Source organism: Osmerus eperlanus, chromosome 21 (assembly GCF_963692335.1).
Source record: "Osmerus eperlanus chromosome 21, fOsmEpe2.1, whole genome shotgun sequence".
Taxonomy (NCBI): Eukaryota; Metazoa; Chordata; class Actinopteri; order Osmeriformes; family Osmeridae; genus Osmerus; species Osmerus eperlanus.
This window is the reverse complement of record NC_085038.1, coordinates 219,740-245,675: the sequence shown is the minus strand read 5'-3', so window position 1 is coordinate 245,675 and position 25,936 is coordinate 219,740. Positions and strand designations below refer to the sequence as shown.

At 48.5% G+C, this 25,936-nt stretch overlaps 4 protein-coding genes and 1 long non-coding RNA gene across 6 annotated transcripts; 2 read left to right on the top strand and 3 right to left on the bottom strand.

Annotated features, from left to right (window-relative positions):
• Nucleotides 1-197: 197 nt before the first annotated feature.
• On the top strand, nucleotides 198-1,793 carry LOC134007253 (uncharacterized). Its single transcript, XR_009928023.1, has 4 exons — nucleotides 198-301; nucleotides 1,010-1,244; nucleotides 1,388-1,421; nucleotides 1,746-1,793. It is a non-coding gene; the product is annotated as an uncharacterized LOC134007253 (long non-coding RNA).
• A 58-nt stretch (nucleotides 1,794-1,851) lies between these two features.
• zdbf2 (zinc finger, DBF-type containing 2) lies at nucleotides 1,852-5,705 on the top strand. Its single transcript, XM_062446535.1, has 4 exons — nucleotides 1,852-1,959; nucleotides 2,104-2,231; nucleotides 2,795-3,634; nucleotides 3,981-5,705. Exons 2-4 carry the CDS (start codon nucleotides 2,170-2,172, stop codon nucleotides 5,287-5,289), a joined length of 2,211 nt encoding a protein of 736 aa, XP_062302519.1. The 5' UTR covers nucleotides 1,852-1,959; nucleotides 2,104-2,169; the 3' UTR covers nucleotides 5,290-5,705.
• dytn (dystrotelin) lies at nucleotides 5,675-11,380 on the bottom strand. Its single transcript, XM_062447521.1, has 14 exons — nucleotides 11,362-11,380; nucleotides 10,523-10,597; nucleotides 9,545-9,737; nucleotides 9,349-9,434; nucleotides 9,148-9,239; nucleotides 8,726-8,797; nucleotides 8,389-8,552; nucleotides 8,019-8,130; nucleotides 7,805-7,914; nucleotides 7,497-7,689; nucleotides 7,349-7,401; nucleotides 7,046-7,187; nucleotides 5,994-6,612; nucleotides 5,675-5,846 (listed from the first exon to the last, which is right to left on the bottom strand). The coding sequence occupies exons 1-14, from the start codon at nucleotides 11,378-11,380 to the stop codon at nucleotides 5,716-5,718; spliced, it is 2,061 nt and encodes a 686-aa protein (XP_062303505.1). The 3' UTR covers nucleotides 5,675-5,715.
• Nucleotides 11,381-16,074: 4,694 nt separating this feature from the next.
• LOC134007909 (proteinase-activated receptor 1-like) lies at nucleotides 16,075-23,810 on the bottom strand. Of its 2 annotated transcripts, XM_062447626.1 has the most exons (3): nucleotides 23,531-23,810; nucleotides 19,031-19,433; nucleotides 16,075-17,697 (listed from the first exon to the last, which is right to left on the bottom strand). In XM_062447626.1, exons 2-3 carry the CDS (start codon nucleotides 19,271-19,273, stop codon nucleotides 16,957-16,959), a joined length of 984 nt encoding a protein of 327 aa, XP_062303610.1. In that variant the 5' UTR covers nucleotides 19,274-19,433; nucleotides 23,531-23,810; the 3' UTR covers nucleotides 16,075-16,956. The 2 variants fall into 2 exon arrangements, with proteins under 2 accessions (XP_062303610.1, XP_062303611.1); XM_062447627.1 differs by lacking the exon at nucleotides 23,531-23,810 and having other exon boundaries at nucleotides 19,031-19,477.
• On the bottom strand, nucleotides 23,745-25,902 carry LOC134007821 (chromosome alignment-maintaining phosphoprotein 1-like). The gene is made up of 3 exons (XM_062447520.1): nucleotides 25,701-25,902; nucleotides 23,907-24,882; nucleotides 23,745-23,767 (listed from the first exon to the last, which is right to left on the bottom strand). Exons 2-3 carry the CDS (start codon nucleotides 24,850-24,852, stop codon nucleotides 23,745-23,747), a joined length of 969 nt encoding a protein of 322 aa, XP_062303504.1. The 5' UTR covers nucleotides 24,853-24,882; nucleotides 25,701-25,902.
• Nucleotides 25,903-25,936: the final 34 nt, after the last annotated feature.

Below are 25,936 nucleotides of genomic sequence, written 5' to 3'. Positions count from 1 at the left end.
TAGGCATCACTCGGTGAATGTCTGTGCTATGGACAGCAGGCAATGTGGACTTGGGATATTACATTTATTTGAAACGTTTAAGATTGTAAATGGATAGCTGGCATCGGATGTCGCAAAGGCTACTGGATGGTTGACGTTATGGCTAGATGGTTTATGCTGAACTTGTGTGCAGCGGTCGGACGTTGACGCCGGTAAGTGGGCGGGTCACCGCCATGCCCCACCGGTAACGTCACTACATGGGAAGAGCACGGCAAAAATACGGATGCCGATGAGACCCGCGTGGGATAACGTCAACAAAAAGGTGATTTCAGTTGGGGCATGCACGCGTACCTAACTTTAGCTTTATGAAATGCTTTAGATACAAATCAGGAAAGTCAGTGGCGCCCAACCATCATTCAACAAACCATTTTCATCCTTGGCAGGCAGCGTGGAGGCTAGCTAGTCAGCCAGCCATGCAGTTCCATGTTTAATAAGATGGTTGCAACTCTTAACTTGCCGAATCATATTCTAGCTACCTAATTCACCCCGACACACGAGTGTCTTACAACCACAAAATAAAGGATAGGCTAGCTTGCCGCATATGCTTACGTTTCTCTTAAATCCCATTATATCCCGCTAGCTTTTCGGGGTGACAGATTTACAGTACAGTAGGCCGTCTGTATCGTCTGCCTCCGTTTCGGCCAATCAAAGAACCGTTTGCTGGCTGGCCCGGTAAGTTTGTAGCGTTCTGTAGGCTAGCTAGTGACTCTGGGCTGGGCAGTGCCGATTAAGGCTAGCCACAGTAGCTCGTATAAATATTAAATGAACATGAAACATTTTTAAGACACTACGCAGTGAGTAACTTTGTTGCAGATGTGAATGTTACATTGAAAATTGTTCGCCAGCAAGCTGATTTTCAAATAACGACGTGTATCAATCAGCCAAAGCTAAAAACATCTGCTAGCACTCAATCTGTCCAATATCTCGGTAGCAACGCATTGAAAGTATCTCCATTCTCCACTTGTTGCAGGTCTGTCGGAGTCAGCGCCCGGGCTACTCGGGTGACGAAGTTAATCTGACTGCGATGATGTTATTGGTTAACCCGAAGCCGGTGCTTTAGTAAGTCGACCCACTATATGTGAGTATTGTGGTCAGCACCACATGGACTACTGTGTCTGATTAACTTTTTTGTATAAAGCAAATTTAGTCTTTCTTTGATTCCTATGCAGGCCTGAAAATGCCTGCTGAAGAGCCCCCAGTTCAAGGTAAAGCTCAAATATTACCCTTGAAAAATGTGACTAGTTTGATCCAGGTTAAACTCAGTGAAATAGTTTACTTAATACATTTTACATTTCATAAAGGCCCACACAAGTGAGATATAGGACATAAGGTGTGTGTGTTTTCACAGATGCAGAGCAGAGACAAACTGGCGCCACCTGCAGGTAAATCACACCTGGACCAAAACCACCATCTCTCTAAACAACACCGCTTGAGTCTTTTTTTGGGTTGGCTGGTGGAGTCATAGTGCTGTCTCTGTGCTGGTGGAGTCACAGTGCTGTCTGTGCTGGTGGAGTCACAGTGCTGTCTGTGCTGGTGGAGTCACAGTGCTGTCTCTGTGCTGGTGGAGTCACAGTGCTGTCTGTGCTGGTGGAGTCACAGTGCTGTCTCTGTGCTGGTGGAGTCACAGTGTTGTCTCTGTGCTGGTGGAGTCACAGTGCTGTCTCTGTGCTGGTGGAGTCACAGTGCTGTCTCTCTCTCTGTGTCAGGTTGAGAGGGGAGGCAGGGCCGTCCAGAGGGGAGGCGGGGCCGTCCAGAGGGGAGGCGGGGCCGTCCAGAGGGGAGGCGGGGCCGTCCAGAGGGGAGGCGGGGCCGTCCAGAGGGGAGGCGGGGCCGTCCAGAGGGGAGGCAGGGCCGTCCAGAGTCCCTCCCAGACAGGGCTACTGCAGCTGCTGTCAGGTCGTTTACAACAATGTAGAGCAGGTACACACACACACACTCACCAAACCCAATTATCTGCTCTCAGACATTGTCAATCCCAGTCCTTCCCGCTCCCTCACTCACTGTCCTTTTATCTGTCTGTGTGGATTGGCTGGCCCCTTTGTGGTGCCGTGTGATTGGCTGCAGCACATCCTGAGCGCGGCCCACAGGGAGGTGGTGGGCGGAGCAAGGGCGCAGGTCGTCTCCGGGAGCATGCTGGAGAGATTCCTGTTGGACGTCATCCAGCACCACCCACACCGCTACGGAGACCCCCGGTAACACATACACACACCCCTGGTAACATGTATTTACATTTACATTTAGTCATTTAGCAGACGCTCTTATCCAGAGAGACTTACAGTAAGTACAGGGACATTCCCCCGAGGCAAGTAGGGTGAAGTGCCTTGCCCAAGGACACAACGTAATTTTTCACGTCCAGGAATCGAACCGGCAACCTTCTGATTACTAGCCCGATTCCATAACCGCTCAGCCACCTGACCCCTTCACGTATTACATCACCACCCACCCACCGTAATACACACACATTCAAGCATGCACACTGTCTGTAACCCATCTGTGTGTGTGCCTGTGTGTGTGTGTGCCTGTGTGTGTGTGTGCCTGTGTGTGTGTGTGCCTGGGTGTGTGTGTGCCTGTATGTGTGTGTGCCTGTGTGTGTGTGTGTGTGCCTGTATGTGTGTGTGCCTGTGTGTGTGTGTGCCTGTGTGTGTAAGTGCCTGTATGTGTGTGTGCCTGTATGTGTGCCTGTGTGTGTGTGTGCCTGTGTGTGTGTGCCTGTGTGTGTGTGTGTGTGTGTGTGTGTGTGTGTGTGTGTGTGAAGGCCCAGCCACGCTGACCTGCCGTCCCTGGGCAGAGCTCCGTCCCCGAGGAAGCAGCTGGACATGTGTGTGTCAGAGGAGGACGGCTTGTCTCTGTCCACCAGGGAGCTCCTGCCCAGCTCCGACAGCTCCTCCTGCCAGCTGCTCCACGTCCAGGAGATGCACACACACTCCCCCAGACCGTGCATCCCACACAGCCCTCCTCTTCACAGGAAAGCTCACAGGAAGACCAACCGGCGGAGAGAGAGATGCTCCTCCTCCTCCTCCCTCGCCCCTCGGGGACTCTCTCTTCCCCATCAGCGGCCCGGGCCAGGGTCCCCGGACCCCAAGCCCAGGAAGAGGGACAGGAAACAGGATGAAGCCTTTTCCAGCGATGGCTCTGATGGTGTGGGAGATGTGATAGAGGAGGTAATCCAGAGACTCTGCTATGGGCGCAGTCCTGCCCTTCACCACCAGGGGGACACAGACAGCTTCCACCTCAGCCTCCCCGCGTCCCTCTGTGAGGGGTCAGGCGACAGCGAGGACTGGGACGGCCCCGTCCAGGTGGCTCTGGAGCAGTGCGGGGGAGACGGCAGGGCCCTCACCTGCCTCATGGGGGCGCAGGTGAGCCTGGAGGAGCAGGGCTACAGCAGCCGCCTGGCCTCTGCTCTGCACCCTGCTGGGGCACTCCGCGAGCCCAACATAGAGGAGATCCTGCCCGCCCCACCCCACATCCCCCCCTCCTTCCTGGGGAAGACCTGGACGCAGGTGCTGCTGGAGGATGAGATGAAGGTGGAGGCCATGGTCAGGGAGTTCCGCCAGGGACACTACTTCTGCTACTTCGACAGCGAGTCCCTCGCCAGGTAGGACACACCTACACTCTTGATTCCAGTCTGGATGTTCCTCTGGTGTTCCTCTGATGTTCCTCTGATGTTCCTCTGTGTTCCTCTGGTGTTCCTCCGGTGTTCCTCTGTGTTCCTCTGGTGTTCCTCTGTGTTCCTCTGATGTTCCTCTGATGTTCCTCTGATGTTCCTGTGTTCCTCTGGTGTTCCTTTTGTGTTCCTCTGATGTTCTCTGTGTTCCTTTGTGTTCCTTTGTGTTCCTCTGTGTTCCTCTGGTGTTCCTTTTGTGTTCCTCTGATGTTCTCTGTGTTCCTTTGTGTTCCTCTGTGTTCCTCTGATGTTCCTATGGTGTTCCTCCTCTCCCCAGGTGCGGGAGGAGGAGCGGAGACAGGAAGGGGAGGAGCAGAGACAGGGAAGGGCGTGGCCAGAGTATGGGGGAGGCTGGCATCCTTTCCCTCGCCGAGCACGATGACGACCCAGAATGCACCAGGAGGAGGAGTGGGCGGAGCTTCAGGATGGCCTCCAGGTGTCAGGTCGTCAAGGTGAGCCATGGGACCCAAACCACACCCCTCATCATCCCCAGAGTCCGGCCAGCCCCCGCCTGCCAGACAGCCATCCCTCTGGACAGCCCTGCTCCCTGCCAGGACCTTTCCACTGACCCCGAGACGCCCCCCCAGGCGAGGGCCGGGCCCCTGCACCTGCCCCCTTCCTACTTGCGCGTCATGACGCCACTGCAGCCCAGCACCGCACTGCTCTACATCCTGTCCTCCCCTGGCAACCAGGACACCACGCCCCGCCTCAAACCCGTCACCAGGGGCAGGAAGAGGAGAAGGTCGAGCGAGGGGGAGGGCGGAGATGTGGGGGTAAAGGTCAAATACAAGCAAGTTCCCCTAAGGTACTATGACCCGGCTACCAACCGGATCCTCAAGACCCCCCCCAGGGGCCTCCTGCCCCCCCTGGCGCCCGGGGCCCCCCGGCCCCCACAGCCACACGTGGTTAGGCAGCTGTTCAGGAACCTTGGTCCAGACATCAACTCAGAGAGGCTGGGCCACGAGGGGAAAGAGGTACGGGGGAGGCAGAGGGGAGGAGGGGGGAGAGACGGGTCCAGGGGGAGTCGGGAGAGAGGGAGGAGCGCGGGCAGCGCTGCGTCGGGATCACAGCTAGAGCCTGGGGTGAAAGGTCAGGGGTCATCAGAGGCGGGGTCGTCTGTGACCTCACCCTTCAGCCGCTCCTCGCTGTCCAATAGCAGCCGCTTCCTCCTGGCCACACTCACCCCCGACTCAACCCCCCTCCCGGAGGCCCCCCGCCCCCCCCGCAGGGCCCCCCGGCCAGACCCCCCCCGCCCAGAGAGACGCCCCGCCCTCCCCTACAGGCTGCGCAGACCAGGGGCGAGGAGAGGGAGGAGGAGGGAGGGGAAGTCCGTCTCCCGAGGTTCACTGAGAGGACGACATCCCAGGATCATAACCCCGCCAGCCAAGGGCCTCTCCCCGCCAGCCCAGCCCAGGAAAGGGGCTTCCCGGAGGGCTGTGGAGAACAGGCAACTCACCAGGCCTGGCAGCCCTACCAAGGCCTCCACTCCTCTCAAAACATCCAGGGTAGTAGGGCTTAGGACTTCCCCCAGACTCACTCCTACCACCCTCCCCAATCGCTCACTACGCAGGAGGGACAGGAGGTGAGGAGGGAGACTGAGGAGGAGAGGCAGGTGAGGAGGAGAATGAGGAAAGGATGAGAAGGAGTTGAGGCGAGGAGGCGAGGGAGGTGAGGAGGAGGAGGAGAGGGATTGGTGAGGAGGAGAGGACAGGGTTTTGGGAGGTGGGGAAGAGGAGAGGATTTTAGGAGGTGGGGAGGAGGAGAGACAACCTTGTTTTCCCACAAATGCTCTGTCCTGATTGGTGGAGAGCTGTGTGTCCCCTCCTCTCATCATGTCATGTTTTGCACAAAGACCAGCAGTGAAAGCTTTCTATTTTTTTTGTTCTTTTGTTGTAATTTTTGAACAAATCAGGATATATTTTTTTAAGTTTATATTTACAATTTTATCAAACACTTGTTAGTTTCATAACGAATGAATGTACAATAAATAACTTTCTTATCAGTCCATTGAGTCATGAGTCCATGGAGGGGGAAGAGAGGGGGAGGGCTAAAAGGGTGTTTGTGCTGATGGTTGAGACCAGCTGACTCACTGCATCTGCTACTCCTGCTGCAGTCTCCAACAGTCTCCCGCTTGTTCTGCTCTCTGCACAGAGCATGCACTTGCATTAACACATTAATATCTGCGTGTGTGTATAGGTAGCATGGTCTGTGTATGTATGTACAGGATTTGTGTGTGTAGACTCAGCTATGTGTGTGTGTACCACCTGTACGTGTGTGTGTGTAGACTCACCAGTGTGTGTGTGTGTGGGCAGAGACAGCGAAGTCTTCAGTCGCTGCACCAGGTCACACAGCTGTTCTTCTACTGAACCACAACTCCCAGAAAACTCTTCTTCAAGGAAATGTAGGTCCCCTATTGGATTAGAATGCTTTCTGTCTGCCAAATGGTCCCATTCTTGTTCTGCTTCGTGTTGAGGGGGATGAGGAAGGTTCACTACCTTCAGACTTCTGGGAAAACTTGTTTTTGGGACTCTCCCACCAACCCTCCCTTCCACCTCATCACTCTCTTCCCTCACTGTCGCTTCATCATGCATGGTCTCGATTTCTCTGACTTCATCCCCTCCCCTTTGATGCTGCTCCTCCTCCTGCTCCTCCTCCTGCTCCTCCTCCTGCTGCTCCTCCTCCTGCTCCTCCTCCTCCTGCTCCTCCTCCTCCTCCTCCTGCTGCTCCTCCTGCTCCTGCTGCTCCTCCTGCTCCTGCTGCTCCTCCTGCTGCTGCTCCTCCTGCTCCTCCTCCTGCTCTGTCTCTCCGCGTCCTTGATTAGTGAGAGGTAGCGAGCCCCCGGTCCCAGCAGGGTAGTCTGTCTGGGGCATGTGGGCAGGGCTGCAGGTAGCGTGTGGGCGTGTCTCTGTCTGGGAGGAGGAGACAGGAAGACAGGTAAACATGCCATCAGGTTAGTCTCTTAATGTGCCTGTTAGTTTGGATTACTATCTCTGAGTGTGTGTACATGAGTGTAAGTGTACCTGTGTGTGTTAGTGTACCTGTGTGTGTGTGTACCTGTGAGAGCATGTCCTGCAGCTTCAGGTTCTGTGTGTGTATGTACCTGTGAGAGCATGTCCTGAAGCTTCAGGTTCTGTGTGTGTGTGTACCTGTGAGAGCATGTCCTGCAGCTTCAGGTTCTGTGTGTGTGTGTGTGTGTACCTGTGAGAGCATGTCCTGCAGCTTCAGGTTCTGTGTGTGTGTGTGTGTGTACCTGTGAGAGCATGTCCTGCAGCTTCAGGTTCTGTGTGTGTGTGTACCTGTGAGAGCATGTCCTGCAGCTTCAGGTTCTGTGTGTGTGTGTACCTGTGAGAGCATGTCCTGCAGCTTCAGGTTCTGCTGTCTCAGCTTCTCCATGTCAGCCTCCATCAGGGAGCAGCGGTCCTCCAGACAGCCCTGCTCCGCCTGCAGCGCCACCCGCAACACCTGCATCTGCCTCTCCAGCAGCCTACACACACACACAGACACACACCACACACACAGGCATGCACACACACACAGACATACACACACACTGAGACAACACACAAACAGGCATGCACACACACACACAAAGAGACACACCTACACAAACACAATGTCTGGTTGTAGTTTGGGGTGGCCACTAACCATTTGTCCCTCTGTAGGTCTCTCACATCCTTCAGAAGCACAGAGAGTCCTCTCTGTAGAACAACAACACCACCAGATGATTCTACTAATGACATCAGTTATTTAGTCTGATCAATTCCAACCAATGAGAGCAGACTAGAGAGGTCACCTGGGGACATTGTGTCTCCTCCTCCGTCTGCAGGGCTTTAGACTGTAGGATGACGGGGGGCGGAGGGGGGGAGGGGGACGGTGGGGGGACAGGGGAAAGGATATGAGCTTGGGGATGTGAGTGGTTGTCACTGGGGACAGACTCTTGACAGACAGGTGAGGCAGCCAACCATGGTGGGTCAGGGGAAGGGGCTCTGGAATACAAAACAACATTATACATAACAACATTAATAACAATACACAGTGTTCAAGGATATAACATGTATACCTGAGGAGGGTTACAGGTGAGTGGTAGGGGTGGAGTCTTACCTGCTCTGTGTCAGACTCCTTCTCTGAGACCCTGAGCGGGTGTATTGTCGTGGCAACAGGGCATGGCGGGCATTGTGAGCTAGCGAAGCCAAGGATTCTCTCCAGGAGGGCTGGAGGAAAATCACAGTGTTCACACGTGTGTGTACCTGAGTGCAGTGCTCCTGTACTGGGTGTGTGTACCTGAGTGCAGTGCTCCTGTACTGGGTGTGTGTACCTGAGTGCAGTGCTCCTGTACTGGGTGTGAGCTCTTGTGTTTCTTGGTGTGTCTCTCCGTCAGGAAGCAGGTTTGGCAGAGGTGAAGGTTCACACATTTCATACAGCGATACCTGCGGACACCACAGCACAGGGTCACCCCAACCCACATTCATCACTACACCTGATCAGCACATCCACAGGGTCAGAGTGTTAAACACTATTACCACCACCTGAGCCCTGTGATTGGGTGAGCTCACACACACCTGAGCCCTGTGATTGGGTGAGCTCACACACCTGAGCCCTGTGATTGGGTGAGCTCACACACACCTGAGCCCTGTGATTGGGTGAGCTCACACACCTGAGCCCTGTGATTGGGTGAGCTCACACACCTGAGCCCTGTGATTGGGAGGGTGTTGCAGGTGTGGCAGCGTACGGGGTGGCAGAGGGCCTCGCTGGCTGACAGGCGGTCCAGTACGGAGAGCCACAGTAGAAGACACGGGCCACTCTGCAGCCACAACACCACCTGGTCCTCACACACACACGGGCCCACGACCTGCAAACACACACATTACATTCAATTAGCACATACTAAATTAATTGATCCAAAGCGACATACTAATAGTATTTTGGTGGATAGAGAGCAGTCCATGTACGGTACACACTCAGATTCCATAAAGAGATTCAGATCAACTCACCCCATTAAAGCAGGATCTCAGATCAACTCACCCCATTAAAGCAGGATCGCAATGCCATCTCCACTGACCCGAACACACTGCTCTCCTGCACTGCCGCCGGCACCTTCACACACACACACACACAGTGTGTATAGTGTGTGTATAGAGTGTGTGTGTGTATACAGTGTGTGTATACATTTACATTTAGTCATTTAGCAGACGCTCTTATCCAGAGCGACTTACAGTAAGTACAGGGACATTCCCCCGAGGCAAGTAGGGTGAAGTGCCTTGCCCAAGGACACAACGTCATCTGGCACGGCCGGGAATCGAACTGGCAACCTTCTGATTACAAGCCCGCTTCCCTAACCGCTCAGCCACCTGACTCCCTGTATAGAGTGTGTATAGTGTGTATATAGTGTGTGTGCGTGTATAGTGTGTGTATAGAGTGTGTGCGTGTATAGAGTGTGTGTGTACCTGGCTGAGGTCCTCCAGTAAGACTCTCAGGCCGTTCCTGCTGACAGAGCTCCTCTCTCCCCCGCTGGTCCTCTCCGCCAGACACGCTAGAGCTGTTCATGGACACACCCCTCTTCACCTGTGTGTATCTGTGTGTGTATCTGTGTGTGTGCGTGCATGTACTTGTGTTTGTGTGTGTGTGTATCTGTGTGTGTTCCTCACCTCGGTGTTTGGCTGACAGTGTGTCTGCTGACAGCACAATGAGGACAGCTTCCACAGCTCTGACACAGAGGGACCCAGTCTGCTCCCTGGAACACAGTCCTGATTCAGGCTGGAGAACGCTGACCTGTGTGTGTACGTGTGTGTGTGTGTGTATCCTTGTGTATATGTGTATGTGTGAGTACATACGTGTACCGACCTGTCGTAGAGGCGGTAAAGGAGTCTGCAGATCTGCTCAGGGGCCTCACTTGCTACCTGGCCTGGCAGTTCCTCCGATACACTTTGGAACATCTTGTTAATGCACAGCATTACTTCCTGCTTGGTGAGCTGGGCCCCGCCTCCAGACAGCAGGCGCAAGGCAGGAAGTACTTCCTTCAGAGTCACCACGTGCACTGCAACACATTGTGTCAGCTATACACTGCTTTGAACACATGTTCATGTACATCAAAGTCATTGACACTTGTAAACAGGAGGCAGGAGGCTGCGCAGCATCAGAGCCAGAACAACCAGGTTGAAGAACAGCTTCTTCCCAGAAGCTGTCAGACTTACTAACTCTGCCACACCCCAGAACTGACAAACTGAACTCTTACACTGAATTGTTTCCACTATGCTGCTAATTTCTCAGGTTCTTCTAGTATGTATCCATGTGTGTGTATGATTGGTTGTCTGTAATTATTGTATTTATTTAAGATGAGTAGTTTTAGTTATTTATTTGTGAGTGGTTTTAACCAGACCTCAGTACCAAATTTCGTTCCGGCTCATGCACATTTTTGGAATGACAATAAAATTATCCTTATCCTTAACCCTTGTGTTATCTTCGGGTCATTCTGACCCATCAGTCATTGTGACCCACTGTCGTATTGCGACAAATTTACCTCATACAAAAACAAAGTGAAGCATTTTCTTTTAACTGTCGGGCTGTCTCAGACCCCCCACATTGCAATGGTTAAAAGAAAATTATTTGTATTTGTTTTTGTATTGGGTGAAATTGGGTAAACACAACGATGGTTCGTTGTGAACCTTTGGGTCATGTGACCCGAAGGCAGCACGAGGGTTAAACATACACAAACTGTACACAAACACAGACACACCTACTGTACACACACACACACACACACACACAGACACACACACATAAACACACACACATACACACCCACACCTGGCTGTGACTCACTGAGGCAGAGCTTCTGGAGTGAGCGTAGCTTCAGCGCAGCGCGGTAGACAGCTGGGCGAACCTCATTCAAGCCCTCTGAGAGTCAGGATATACAGGCACATCCAGATACACATAACCACACAGAGAACACAGACCCCCACAGAGAACACAGAACCACACAGAGAACACAGGGTTCAACAAGTCTGCTACCACATTGTACTTTGTACAAGGTACACCGTCTGGTGGTCCCACCGCTCAAGAGCGCCCGGTCCCAACACAAACTCTTCTCCTGTCTGGCCCCCCAGTGGTGGAATCAACTCCCCACCTCCATCAGAGACACTAACTGTCTCCCAACCTTCAAGAAAAGGCTCAAGACGCACTTGTTCTGGGAGTACAACGGTACTTAGGACTGCTTGGCTGGACCTGATGTTAGTTTCCTCCAGGATCACAAATGACTCTTATTGAGAGACTTGTTGCTCTTGTTGGTTAGTTGTAACTTATTTAAATTATTGTACTCGCTGCAAAATATATTATTGTTGCTTGCTTTTTCTACAGGTACACTCTTGCACTTTTGAGGTTCATGTTGTTTAATTGTAACTTGTTTAACTACATGCTCTTGTGGCTGTGGCCACAAGAGCATGTTGGTTTTTCACAATGTATGCTTCATGTTTTGGCTACCCGCAATGTTTGGGGCTATCTCGTTGCTATGATCAGTGACCTATGCACTTTGTAAAGCTCTCTCGTGGAAGTCGCTTTGGATAAAAGCGTCTGCTAAATGAATAAATGTAAAAATGTAATGTAAAATGGACTTTGTGTACCTTGTACAAGAGATAAAGTGCTTTGAGCTTTGTATCACTTACCCATGCTGTCTAGATCCATGATATATCAGCACTAGTTCCTGTAAATATGGTTTAGACCTCCACAGCAGCTGAACTATGAGGAGATGCAGGATCAGACCTCCAGGCAGCAATCTGCACCACGGCAATAAATCATCTGAAAAACGGCCCTTCCATCCAAAAAGTACATTTATTTTTTCATAATTCAATCATGGATTTTCCCAAATGAGTCTGGATGTACGAGCATAAAACATACTTTCTGAATTTGAAAATGTAAGTAAACTTTATTATACTGAATATTTGAGTTATGTACATAATACATGGCTGAAACTGTAAAGCGGATTTCGTTTCATCTCGCCGACACTCCAATTACTCTAGGTACTCTAGGTACTCTAGGTACTCTAGCTAGATACTCTAACACAGCACCCACAATTAAACCTCAACAAATAAGATAATGCGCCATTTTGTCCTTTAGACTCAAGTGGCGCGAATTTTGTATTTTCAAAAACTATGGAGGTAATAATAATAAGAGTTAGCGATCTAATAAGTAACTAATGTTGTCTGTGTATTATTGAAAATAGGCAAATGCAATGTATGCACCTATCTACGATTAACTGTAGATAGGTGTACTAGCGTTACTTAACTTTAGTCTTGCAATAAGGAAGTGGAAAAGCAAAATTAGTGGGCTAACGTAGTTTGTGATATAGAGAACATAGTGCCTAGGCTAGCAATCTTGTAGGCCTACTAGGTTTGCATGTTAACCCTTGTGTTATCTTCGGGTCGTTCTGACCCATCAGTCATTGTGACCCACCGTCGTATTGCGACAACTTTACCGCATACAAAAACAAAGTGAAGCATTTTCTTTTAACCGTTGGGCTGTCTCAGACCCCCCACATTGCGAAGGTTAAAAGAAAATTATTTTTATTTGTTTTTGTATTGGGTAAAATTGGGTAAACACAACGATGGTTCGTTATGAACCTTTGGGTCCTGTGACCCGAAGGCAGCACGAGGGTTAATCAATCATTTGTCAACCGGTCGTCCATCACCATGTCCCTGTAATTGAATTAGTCAGCTAACTAGGATACTACTACCACCCGAACTGACAAAATTCCACGTACCTGTTCTGTGTTATATCTGCCGAAGTCGTCTGCAGCAGACAGACAACGTGAGTTATGAATGTACTGTAGTAGAACGACAAGCTGCTGAAGATATAAGCTACCTTGCCGATGCAACAACTGCACCTTTCAGGTACTTTACCAGCTCGAATGACTGCATTAATTATTTATTATGCCAGTGCAGCCAACGTCTGTTGCGCTTGGAGATGGTTGAGTCATAATGGGCAGGTGCCTTAGCAGTTACTGAGCTGCGGTGTCATGAAGTTGTGATCTTCAACTAGGGCTATGGGCTTAAAACTTGACCATAGTTTGGCTGCAGGTTTTCAGATATGTATTATTTTCTTTTACAGGTGTCAGTTTCCAACCAACCATCTACTACCCCGAGTTATGATCAGTGACCCCTATGCACTTTTTTAAAGCTCTCTCTTGGAAGTCGCTTTGGATAAAAGCGTCTGCTAAATGAATAAATGTAAATGTACTACCCAACCATTACAAGCCATGACAAGCCACAGAGCCTCAAACAGCAGAACTGACGTCCTGAGTAAGTGGGAACAGGTGCTGTCAAAAGGAAGCTGCCCTCCCCTGATACACACCCTTCAGACTGTCAGTACAGGCAACGTCTGAAGAAGCATAAGATGTTTCTGAGTAGAGTTTTTGGAGCGGACACAGACTACATCCTTCAGCATGTACAAGAAGAGAGTTTGGTGACAGATCGAGACTACAATAATCTGGTATGAGGTTTGAACAATTGTACAGAACAAATACAAAAGGATCATGTTTAATAGGCAGATCAATCTTACATTTACATTTATTCATTTAGCAGACGCTTTTATCCAAAGCGACTTCCAAGAGAGAGCTTTACAAAGTGCATAGGTCACTGATCATAACAACGAGATAGCCACAAAACATTGCGAGTAGCCAAAACATGAAGCACACATTGTGAACAACCAAAGTAAGTGCCCAAAGGGAAGAACCATAAGAGCATGTAGTTAAACAAGTTACAATTAAACAATATGAACTGCTATAAGTGCAAGTGTACCTGTGGAAAAAAAAAGACAAGCAACAATAATAAAAAACTATATATCACAGCGAGTACAAACAATTTTAAATCAGTTACCACTAACCACAAGAGCAACAAGTCTCTGAGCAAGAGTCATTGTGATCCTTGAGGAAACTAACATCGGGTCAAGCGAACCATTCCTAAGTACCGTTGTACTCCCGGAAGAAGTGCGTCTTGAGCCTTTTCTTGAAGGTGGAGAGACAGTCAGTGTCTCTGATGGAGGTGGGGAGTTGATTCCACCACTGGGGGGCCAGACAGGAGAAGAGCTTGTGTTGGGACCGGGCGGTCTTGAGCGGTGGGACCACCAGGCGGTTGTCTGAAGAAGACCGTAGGTGACGGGTGGGGGTGTAAGGCTGCAGGAGAGACTTGATGTAGACGGGTGCAGTCCCGTTCACTGCTCGGAAGGTCAATACCAGGGTCTTGAATCTGATACGGGCCATGATAGGTAGCCAGTGGAGAGAGATGAGGAGCGGGGTAACATGGGAGCGTCTGGGTAGATTGTAGACCAGGCGGGCCGCTGCGTTCTGAATCCTCTGAAGAGGGCGGGTTGCACATGCTGGGAGACCAGCGAGCAGCGAGTTGCAATAGTCCAACTTGGAGAGGACAAGTGCTTGGACTAGCAGCTGGGTGGAGTGCTCAGACAAGTATCTCCTGATCTTCCGGATGTTGTAGAGGGTGAATCTACACGACCGGGAGACCGCAGCAATGTGGGCCGTGAGGGAGAGCTCCTCGTCCATGGTAACCCCAAGGTTCCTGGCAGAGGATGAAGGGGTCACCGTCGCAGATCCCAGGGTGATTGAGAGATCGTGTGAGATGGAGGGTTTAGCCGGGATGATGAGAAGTTCTGTTTTGGCGAGGTTCAGCTGGAGGTGGTGCTCGGTCATCCAGGCGGAGATGTCTGTGAGGCAGGCCTCAATCCTAGCTGAGATCCCCGGATCTTAAATTCAGATTCTGTATGACATTTATATAGTCTTGCATGATGTTGCATTATCTCTCTTTTTTGACAAGTTTAAACTTTCTCGTTGCTTTTTATGGCCAAAAGGTCCTTTAACCCTTGTGCTGCCTTCGGGTCACATGACCCAAAGGTTCATAACGAACCATCGTTGTGTTTACCCAATTTTACCCAATACAAAAACAAATACAAATTATTTTCAGAACGACCCGAAGATAACACAAGGGTTAACCCTTGTGTTATCTTCGGGTCATTCTGACCCATCAGTCATTGTGACCCACCGTCGTATTGCGACAACTTTACCGCATACAAAAACAAAGTGAAGCCTTTTCTTTTAACCGTTGGGCTGTCTCAGACCCCCCACATTGCGAAGGTTAAAAGAAAATTATTTTTATTTGTTTTTGTATTGGGTAAAATTGGGTAAACACAACGATGGTTCGTTATGAACCTTTGGGTCATGTGACCCGAAGGCAGCACGAGGGTTAAAGAATGTTTCATTGTTCTTGTGTCTTTCTGATTTCACTCTCCTATCATTGTGGAAGATGTACAACTACTCGCTCACCGGAGAAGACAAAGACTTCTAGACATGCTGAGGGGGAAGGACGAGGAGACGTGTTGTCGGTTCCTGTGTTTGCTGCAGACAAACACAGACATCAGAGAGCACCGAACTGGCTGACCTTCCCTGGGACCCTGTCCCCCCTGCTCCTGGAAGGACATCTGGTATAGCACACTTGTTGCTCCAGTGATCGTTCCCTGCCTACATATCTGTGCTCACCAAGCATGTTGACTTTGTGTTTTCTGTCCAACAGAACTAACTGACTGGTATGGCTACATCCATGATGTCTCCAAGCAGAAAAGCGGGCCAAAAAAAAAGTATTTTAATGCCATCTTACAGAATGAAAAGGAAAGTCACAAGGTGACTGTGTTCCCGCTGCACACACAGGAACAGTTTGCCTCAGCAGAGAATGATGGGTAAGAGCTATACTTGCTATGAATGATTAACCTGTGATTCATCTTTGTCATCATACTATGGGTATAGTATTTCTGGACTCTGATGTGGTTTATACAACAGTTAATTCAGATCAAGTCATTTGATTAGACAAGAAGTAGTCCATGAGTGCTGACATTTAGCACCGGGACTTTAATTAAACGTATCGCTCCATTTAGATTAACAATAGTTAGTCAAATAAACGAATTATAATACGTTATTGCTTTGTTAACCTTGTGCTGCCTTCGGGTCACATGACCCAAAGGTTCATAACGAACCATTGTTGTGTTTACCCAATTTGTGTTTACATTGCGTGTAAAATAAAGTGCTGTACAAATTAAATGTGATTTGATCTGTCAGGTTTCTCAGCTGTGTGAATATGTATGTTAATGTTTGTCTATGAAGATGCATTCAGTGAGCTCTGGTAAAACAATATTTATGTACTTTTTTTAATGGAAGTGGGTTAGGGTGTACACTAAACTTTTAAGATGGTCTATTAATCGCATGTGTTGGATTATTTGATTTTCAAATGTTCCATTTTAGACTGTTGATCCAGAGATGGAAAGTGCATTACTTGTATTAATGCAATAACTTAATATTTACTGGTGAAATGACATGAAAGCAGACTAAATAAATGAAACCCATTGACTTTCATCACACATACAACCATTCAGTTCCAATAGTACTACAAACTCATCTCAAAATCATTTAATATTGTAAAAGGCATTACAGGTTCTTGGTGCACAGTAACAAACAGTCCTGTCCATTGGGATCAAAGGTTTCAATCCTGTTCAGCTGTTGAACTGCTGCAACATGTGTTAACAGGGTCACACCAGAGGAGACGGGTTACTATAGCAACATGTGATAACAGGGTCACACCAGAGGAGACAGGTTACTATAGCAACGTGATAACAGGGTCACACCAGAGGAGACAGGTTACCATAGCAACATGTGATAACAGGGTCACACCAGAGGAGACAGGTTACTATAGCAACGTGATAACAGGGTCACACCAGAGGAGACAGGTTACTATAGCAACATGTGATAACAGGGTCACACCAGAGGAGACAGGTTACTATAGCAACATGCTGCTGTTAGAGACATACCACCCAGCCAGACCAACAACTACAGATCATATCTAAGTAAAGTGTGCTTTGGCTGTGCTGGATTTAAATACTTTTGTCCAGGATAAGTATCTTGGAGATGTTAGTAGTTCACACAGCTGTTCCTCACCTAGAGATCACCTTTGCTGCCTTCTACACCTTGGGAAATAATTTTCCTCAGGGCTCCAGGAATGAAGGCTTGTGATATTGGGTAGCCTATTGATACATGAGGATTACTGGAGAATTCTGCGATACTAAACTTCCAGAAGACGTGAATCCACAGTGACTCTGAAGTTATAACTCCCTCAGATCAGCGTGGTACAATATGAAGTCTCTTCCTGATCTCAATTTTGGAAAGTATCAATGATAACTAATCCTGTTGTGAAAAGGTAATACATTACTTATTTTTTCATGGCAGACTCCTCCCCCTCCTGCAGACTTCTCCTCAGCAAGCTCCTCAGGTTCTGGCGGAACTGCCAGGAGGAGCAGTAGTAGAGGACTGGGTCAAAGCAGCAGTGGAAGCTGTTGAAGGCCAGAGCCAGCTTGTAGCCGGCGTAAAGACTACGGCTCTGGGAGCTGAGGACAACGTGGACCGTCTGGAGGATGATACTCGGCAGGTAGCAGGTCACGAAGCATGCACCCGTCACGGCCACCACGGCCTGCGCCCGCTGCAGGGACGCCGTCTCCCGTTCTCCTTTATCCAGCGCCCTCGACTTGTGCAGGGTCCTCACCACGGCAACATAACAGCCAATCAGGATGATGAGCGGAATAAAGTAGAACAGAACCATGATAGCTATGAAGTAGAGGTAGGCTAGGGGAATGCTGGGGAACAGACTGCGAGGAACCACGTCGAAGCAGGTGGTGATGTTGAGCTGTGCGACCCTCAGGGTTAGGTCGTGCTGCAGCAAGGGGGTCTGGCTGACCAGAACCAGCACCCAGATGAGCAGGCATGTGGCGGCTGCACGGGGTGAGGTGCGCCAGTGCTGGGTGCGGAGCGGCCACACCACCCCACAGTAGCGCTCCAGGGCGATGGCGCAGGTGATGAGGACAGACACATGCATGTTGCAGTGGAGCAGGAGGGTGGAGGCGCCACACAGGAAGGAGCCCCACGGCCAGTTGTTGCCCTGGAAATTGTAAAAAATCTGGACACACACAGGAAAGGTATTCAACAATGTAGCTTAGTCAATCTAACCACATCACGTCTTTATCATGGCTGTGGTGCCACATACTGATAGGCTGAAATATCTGCTCTGATCGCCCATACGCATCCGTACACACAAGTTTTTTCTAAGTATGTAAGTTTTTCCTCAGCTTTTGAGTTTGTTTTTATAATGTATGGAGTCAAACATACGGTTGAATAGGACTTGTCTTGAAACGCAGTAAGCAACAATACGCTGTAGGGACCTAGCTTTCCACTGGGTTCTGCAATGACAACTGAGAGCTGTTTTAGGGCAGTAGTGAATGTAACCACAGCATGTGGGCCGAGTGCAGAGCTGTAGGAGTTTAGGCTGCAGCGTGCTGGAAACAACCACACGGTGGGAGCACTTCTCCTTGAACCTTCAACTTTCCCAGCTCCATCTTTCCCAGCTCCATCTTTCCCAGCTCTATATTTCCAAGCTCTATCTTTCCAAGCTCTATCTTTCCCAGCTCTATCTTTCCCAGCTCTATCTTTCCAAGCTCTATCTTTCCCAGCTCTATCTTTCCCAGCTCTATCTTTCCCAGCTCTATCTTTCCCAGCTCTATCTTTCCCAGCTCTATCTTTCCCAGCTCCATCTTTCCCAGCTCCATCTTTCCCAGCTCCAACTTTGAAACTTCGAAATATAATACTCCGATGTGGAACGCCCTCTCCCAAGCCCCTTGGAGAGCTCTTCGTGCACCTCCTGATTTTCCTGACTATCCATCCGCTAGTCCGTCATTTTACGGATACCCCTTGGCTGTGATTGGTCCGTATTAAGAACCGCTTGCGTCAGGGGCGCCGTGACCAACAAAACGAACAGAATCCTTTGACCGCCATTGCTGTAAGTTTTTACAATTCATATTTCAGCTAAACGGTACATGTAAATCAGCATCCGAATTAAAATGTGACGAGAAATGGACAGTGTAGTTGCTGAAAATGTGCTTATTTTATTGATGAAACGGCTCATTTGTACATTTGCTCCGACTTTTCGATAACCTAGCTAGCATCGCAGTGCAGCGCAGCGCCACCTACTCTTCTGGCAGTGAATTATTTTCAGCACCCACAGCCTTCGGAGTACTATAAATTCAACAAATCCGTCCGACTCCGTCCGTCTGTATGTCCGTAACGGAGTCGGAGTAGTATAATTCGGCCTTTACTTTCACACCTCTAATTTCACACCTATAACTTGCACACCTCTAACTTGCACACCTAACTTGCACAGCTCTGCTTTCTTGTAACCCGCAGTGAAGAACCTCACCCCTGTGCAGAGGGACTAGGCCCCCTGTCTCTGTCCTCACCTGCAGAGGCAGCGAAGCACTGTACATCAGGTCTGCCAGCACCAGGTTCACAGCAAACAGGCTGGTGGGACTGTGGTGCCTGCAGGGGATGCTTGCCAGCGCCACCAGGGACACCAGGTTGAAGGGGGTACTGCAGATGAAGACCAGCAGGTAGATGGACGGCACAGCACGTGTCATCAGCGAGCTGAGCAGCATCTCCAGAGTGTCATTGCTCAGCGCCGTGGCAATGGGAGTTGCGTTCATCCTGGGAGGGATCTGCTAGCTGTACGGCTGTGGTTGCTAGCTGTGCTATCTGTACGGCTGTGGGTGTTAGCTGTGCTGCTGTGGGTGCTAGCTGTGCGGCTGTGGGTGCTAGCTGTGCTAGCTTTACGGCTGTGGGTGCTAGCTGTACGACTGTGGGTCGCTGAGAGAGAGAAGTGTGGAGAAACAGCATGACACTCGGGTGAATACATAAGGAAAATACATTCACCACTTACTGAACATTAACTGTAATTTCATTAGAAGTGTAACAGACAGTTTATACAGTAGTGCATGACTGTTCCATCTCTATACTTTTTCTAGATACAATAATACATAAACAACTCGTCTATAAACTTTAACGTTATATGAATAGTAGCAGTTAAGAAGACTGATCACATAGCTGGCCAGGGTTTCCCGCAGCACTTTTCAGTTAAGGCGGCCGCCTAAGCAACACACTCCTGCCGCCTTTTTTTTTATAGCGATATCCGCCGTGTTATTGGGTGTGCTCAAGCCTTCGGCGAGAGCACAACCTTTGTTCTCTCACATATATATTATTATTATTATTCTTTTTGCCCCCCTAAAACTCAGTCAATATTTGGCCTACATAGACAACCTCAAAAGTTTGTCTTGGTAGCGATTGAGTTGCTTTTATTGGGATTTACGTTCCGTTGCATGGTTTAGGCTCAAGTTACGTTTTTGTGGCGAAAAGTGAAGCTAACGGTGGCTAATTTGCTAGCCACAGTCACTGACGTTACTTACGTCACTAACGTCACGAATACACGCGTGACTACCTGTAGCAGAACATTCGTTTCGCATCTGTTAACTTGGGGGATAGCTAGGCTAACTATAGCTTTACTGCAAGGCAGCTGCAGAAACGCCACAAGCAAAGAGGCCAGGGTGATAACTATTTACTTATTTTACTTTGTGATGTGAAACACAATTGTAAAATGTAATGTACAATATTAGCTGCTATTATTAAGGAAGTAGGCCCACATCTACTTTCGGAAACGGTAGTCTACTATTTCACTGAGGCATTAGCATGACATTAGCCTCTGTTACCCGGGCAACACATACTACAGTGGTCTATGATGCATCTGTTTTCAATCATTAAAATAAACGTTCCTCACAAATACATTTTCGTTGTAGGATTTATTATGACATTACATTACAAGTAAACGATTTGTTGGTGAAATTATCATTACCTGTGGTTTCAAACCAGTGTTGCTCACTGCAACGCTGTAGCCTACGCGAGACACGCTACAAAAACATCTACACAGCTGTTTAGGAAGTCAAACGGCGACAGAACATGTTTGGCACTCCCCTTACTTAAATCAAAAGTCTTTCAATAGGTGAAACTATCTGACTACTAACCTGAACTTTATTGCCACAGCCTAAACTTTGTCAATCTGTTCATGAAAATAATTAATTTCAGCCTAAACCGTACAACGGAACGTTAAATCGAATTCAACCAACGCAACCGCTACCAAGACGAACACAGCAGTAGTCTAGTACTGTACCGTAGTAGTACAATTTACCGGGGCAGCTTCTCCACACAGGGCTATATCGCATTTTGCGTTGTTACTGACAATGATCGCTACCAGTGAGCTTTTTATGAACGAGCAATTTTCCACTAAATAAATGTCAAGCTTATTTTTGGGGGCATATTTTCAGTTAGCAGATGGTACTGTTTGAATCGCGATTCTATCTTCTGCCGGTAACGTCGTAGAATAATCTTCAAAGGGGGTTCTTTATTAATGAATGAATGCAATATGAGTAGGCTAAATGCCTGAAAATATCACGAGAAGGGAAAACTTAAAAGGACGTTTAAGTCATAGAGATTAGGTCCATTTTTACACCGGTCTGCCAAATTTATTCGTTTTGATTCAGCTATGAGGCTGCCTCTTGCAGGGGAAATGAGAAGACATCATATTTCATTCTACACTTCACTCGTATTTTGAGTTGTAAATGAGCAGCAAAAAAAGATGCTTTTAAATCTATGTAATCTCTATAAATAATAAGTAGGCCCTATGCATTTTTATATAAAATATACAGACCCCTGTGAAACCGACGCAAGCAAGCACACCCTACAATTTCCCAAGAAATTGTACCCTCTCTAGTTCAGTCCTGTTTTCTCCCTTCCATTCCAAAACGCCAGTCTCCCTTTTCTGCAGAACGCATTAGAGTCTATCTGCAGAACGCATTAGAGTCTATCTGCAGAACGCATTAGAGTCTATCTGCAGAACGCATTAGAGTCTATCTGCAGAACGCATTAGAGTCTATCTGCAGAACGCATTAGAGTCTATCTGCAGAACGCATTAGAGTCTATCTGCAGAACGCATTAGAGTCTATCTGCAGAACGCATTAGAGTCTATCTGCAGAACGCATTAGAGTCTATCTGCAGAACGCATTAGAGTCTTTCTGCAGAACGCATTAGAGTCTATCTGCAGAACGCATTAGAGTCTATCTGCAGAACGCATTAGAGTCTATCTGCAGAACGCATTAGAGTCTATCTGCAGAACGCATTAGAGTCTATCTGCAGAACGCATTAGAGTCTATCTGCAGAACGCATTAGAGTCTATCTGCAGAACGCATTAGAGTCTTTCTGCAGAACGCATTAGAGTCTATCTGCAGAACGCATTAGAGTCTATCTGCAGAACGCATTAGAGTCTATCTGCAGAACGCATTAGAGTCTATCTGCAGAACGCATTAGAGTCTATCTGCAGAACGCATTAGAGTCTATCTGCAGAACGCATTAGAGTCTATCTGCAGAACGCATTAGAGTCTATCTGCAGAACGCATTAGAGTCTATCTGCAGAACGCATTAGAGTCTATCTGCAGAACGCATTAGAGTCTTTCTGCAGAACGCATTAGAGTCTATCTGCAGAACGCATTAGAGTCTATCTGCAGAACGCATTAGAGTCTATCTGCAGAACGCATTAGAGTCTATCTGCAGAACGCATTAGAGTCTATCTGCAGCATTAGAGTCTATCTGCAGAACGCATTAGAGTCTATCTGCAGAACGCATTAGAGTCTATCTGCAGAACGCATTAGAGTCTATCTGCAGAACGCATTAGAGTCTATCTGCAGAACGCATTAGAGTATCTGCAGAACGCATTAGAGTCTTTCTGCAGAACGCATTAGAGTCTATCTGCAGAACGCATTAGAGTCTATCTGCAGAACGCATTAGAGTCTATCTGCAGAACGCATTAGAGTCTATCTGCAGAACGCATTAGAGTCTATCTGCAGAACGCATTAGAGTCTATCTGCAGAACGCATTAGAGTCTATCTGCAGAACGCATTAGAGTCTATCTGCAGAACGCATTAAGAGTCTATCTGCAGAACGCATTAGAGTCTTTCTGCAGAACGCATTAGAGTCTATCTGCAGAACGCATTAGAGTCTATCTGCAGAACGCATTAGAGTATCTGCAGAACGCATTAGAGTCTATCTGCAGAACGCATTAGAGTCTTTCTGCAGAACGCATTAGAGTCTATCTGCAGAACGCATTAGAGTCTATCTGCAGAACGCATTAGAGTCTATCTGCAGAACGCATTAGAGTCTATCTGCAGAACGCATTAGAGTCTATCTGCAGAACGCATTAGAGTCTATCTGCATTAGAGTCTATCTGCAGAACGCATTAGAGTCTATCTGCAGAACGCATTAGAGTCTATCTGCAGAACGCATTAGAGTCTATCTGCAGAACGCATTAGAGTCTATCTGCAGAACGCATTAGAGTCTATCTGCAGAACGCATTAGAGTCTATCTGCAGAACGCATTAGAGTCTATCTGCAGAACGCATTAGAGTCTATCTGCAGAACGCATTAGAGTCTATCTGCAGAACGCATTAGAGTCTATCTGCATTAGAGTCTATCTGCATTAGAGTCTATCTGCAGAACGCATTAGAGTCTATCTGCATTAGAGTCTATCTGCAGAACGCATTAGAGTCTATCTGCATTAGAGTCTATCTGCAGAACGCATTAGAGTCTATCTGCATTAGAGTCTATCTGCATTAGAGTCTTTCGCACAAACTATTCGCCCCCCCGGGGAACCCTGTTGGCCATAGATTAAATCACTATATACTTTTCAAATCATCTCCAGTTGTAGAATTGTGAGAGTTGAGAAAGCTTTATAAAATGTTGCATACACAGTTTATTCGTTTCTACTTTCACATTAAAGACGTTTGGCTTCCATTTGTTGCTACGGAAATAGGACTTTATTTTATAAACCTTATAGCCTACGAAGAAGCCGTGTCTAATACTCACCTCGTCTGAACAGAAGTGCAGAGTTCCAGTAGGGTCCCACACCATGTGTTCTGTTTCAGGAAGTAACTCTGATCTTAAATTGTTAGAATATAAGTGATGGTTTCAGTTCCGCGTTTGCTCAGGAAATCCTGCAGAGTAGGGCTGGTTAGGGACAAACCCACACACAACACCAACACACACACACGTCTCTCAGCTCATTCAACAGCCTAGTGCTCTACGCTGTTCCAGTTACACATCCTGAATGGCCATGAGTGACACATATGATCTCCATATCACCCTTCACTCCCCTTCAACCCCTCCTCTCACCCTGCCTCCCCCCTCCCCTCAACCCTGGCTGGCCTCCCCCTCCCTTCGTCCCTCCCCCATCACCCCTCACTGCCCTCTCCCTCCAGCCTGGTGCTGCAGCGTGTGCAGTGGCGCCTCATGCCTCGCAGCACGTCGGAGCTGAAGAGGCAGAAGGGGCACTGGTATAGTCCCTGGCGGTGCCACAGGCTGGTGTGGCTGTCCAGCTGGCTCTGCAAGATGTAGCTGCGCTCACAGTGCTGGCAGGAGAAGGGCTTGGGCACGTTGTGGGAGCGCACAATGTGACTCATGATGAAACCTTTCATCTTGGACTTCCAGCCACACAGCCGACAGACGTAGCGGTTTCCTGAGAACAGAGTGTACCTGTCCAGCACCTCACGCTCCTTCTGCTCTTGCGTGGGGTCTATCGCCTCCTCTTCCTCCTCCTCATCTTCATCCTTTGTGTCTGTCGCTGAGCTCCTCTTTCGTTTGAGGGAAACGTCACTGGAGTCCCTTTCCCCTCCTCCCTCCTCCTGCATCTGAGAGCTGCCTCTCCGGGGAGCTCCTCCCTCCTCCTGCATCTGAGAGCTGCCTCTCAGGGGAGCGTCCCTGCCTGTATGGCCCTCACCTCCCTCCTCCTCCCATTCTCCCTCTTTCCCGTCATCTGGATTTTCTCCCTCCTCCACCTCTCCCTTTACTCTCTCTCCCTCTTTCAACATCTCTCCCTCCTCCACTTCTTTCATCTCTCCCTTCACCATCTCTCCCTCCTCCTTCTCCCTCCCCTTCTCTGAGAGGCAGTGGCTGGCCAGCAGGTGGTCGTAGATCTGAGGGTAGTAGTTGGACGTATAGAAGCAGAGGGAGCAGTGGAAAAGCCTGGCTGTGGGCTGGTAGAACACAGCGTTTCCCAGGCGGCCCACGGGCAGGCCGTCCAGGCGGGCAGGGTGCGTGTTGGCCATGTGCGTCAGGTGGGCAGAGTGGCTTTTGAAGTGCAGCTGGCAGGCGAGGCAGTGCAGGTGGCTGTCCTCTGCGTGTGCGGACATGGCTGCTCCCCCGGACCAACAGCGCTGGATCTAAAACACAAGAAACAGCAGACGTGTTGTAGGAGAACTGCCAACATGGGACACTGCTAATATACCTGTTACCACAGTTCTTATGAGTTACATCATTTAGATAAACAAATCAAAACCATCTGATAGAAAAAAATCGCTCTTTCTGGTGCTCGTGTACAATGATGGTCTCTTGGAATGGCTTTCAGGTGTATAACCAAGCTGAGTTGGTTAAACTCATGCCTGACCTCAGAATCAAGACATCCCACCAGTGCCATCAGATTGCTACGTTGTTGCGTGGGTGTCACATGTCACAGGGGACCTCATGCAATAGAACTCAGGACTCCAAAAGCTCTTCAGCTTGAAACACAAACCCACATGTAGCTTAGTGTTAACGCATTTCCGTTTTGGCATTCGGTTTGTTCCGGTAATTTGATCAAATTAACTCTTGTATCAGTTACCAAAACTATGTTCCCCAATCTTTTATCGTTTTCTGTTCTCGAACCTGGGACTAAATAACAGCTTTTTAATAGAATATTTTTTGCTTAAGACCGATCAGCTTTAAACAAATCCGAAAGGGGGAGCTCATACCCCATTAGTTTCTTAAATCAAAGATGGAACAGACCAGGAGCACGGCGAGCCACTCTACTGCGCAAGACCGGACGAGCTAGAGATTCTATATGGCGCTGACCGTATCTCAGTTTTGCCAGTTTCAATGTGCCAGTAAACACTTGCCACAGAAACTGAACTGGACGTCAGTTAAAACAGCTGTTATCCTTGCTTTATGAGACATCCCCGTCATTCACCCTCCATGACAAAGGATAACAACAAGCTTTACTTACGTTATGGCTCAAGTTAGCTAGACACTAACTAGCTAGTAGTGGAAGCAACGTGGATGTTGGTTATTGCACATAAACAGTAAACGAGGTGCAAGTTCCACAAGCAGCGATTATCTGAAATATAGAACACTGTTCAAACTAAGCTACAGCTATCAATCAGCACTTGTAAAACACCAAATAGCAAGCGACTGCCTGCAAGCAAAATATCTTTATTTGACCTCCGTATCCTTTTCCTTTCT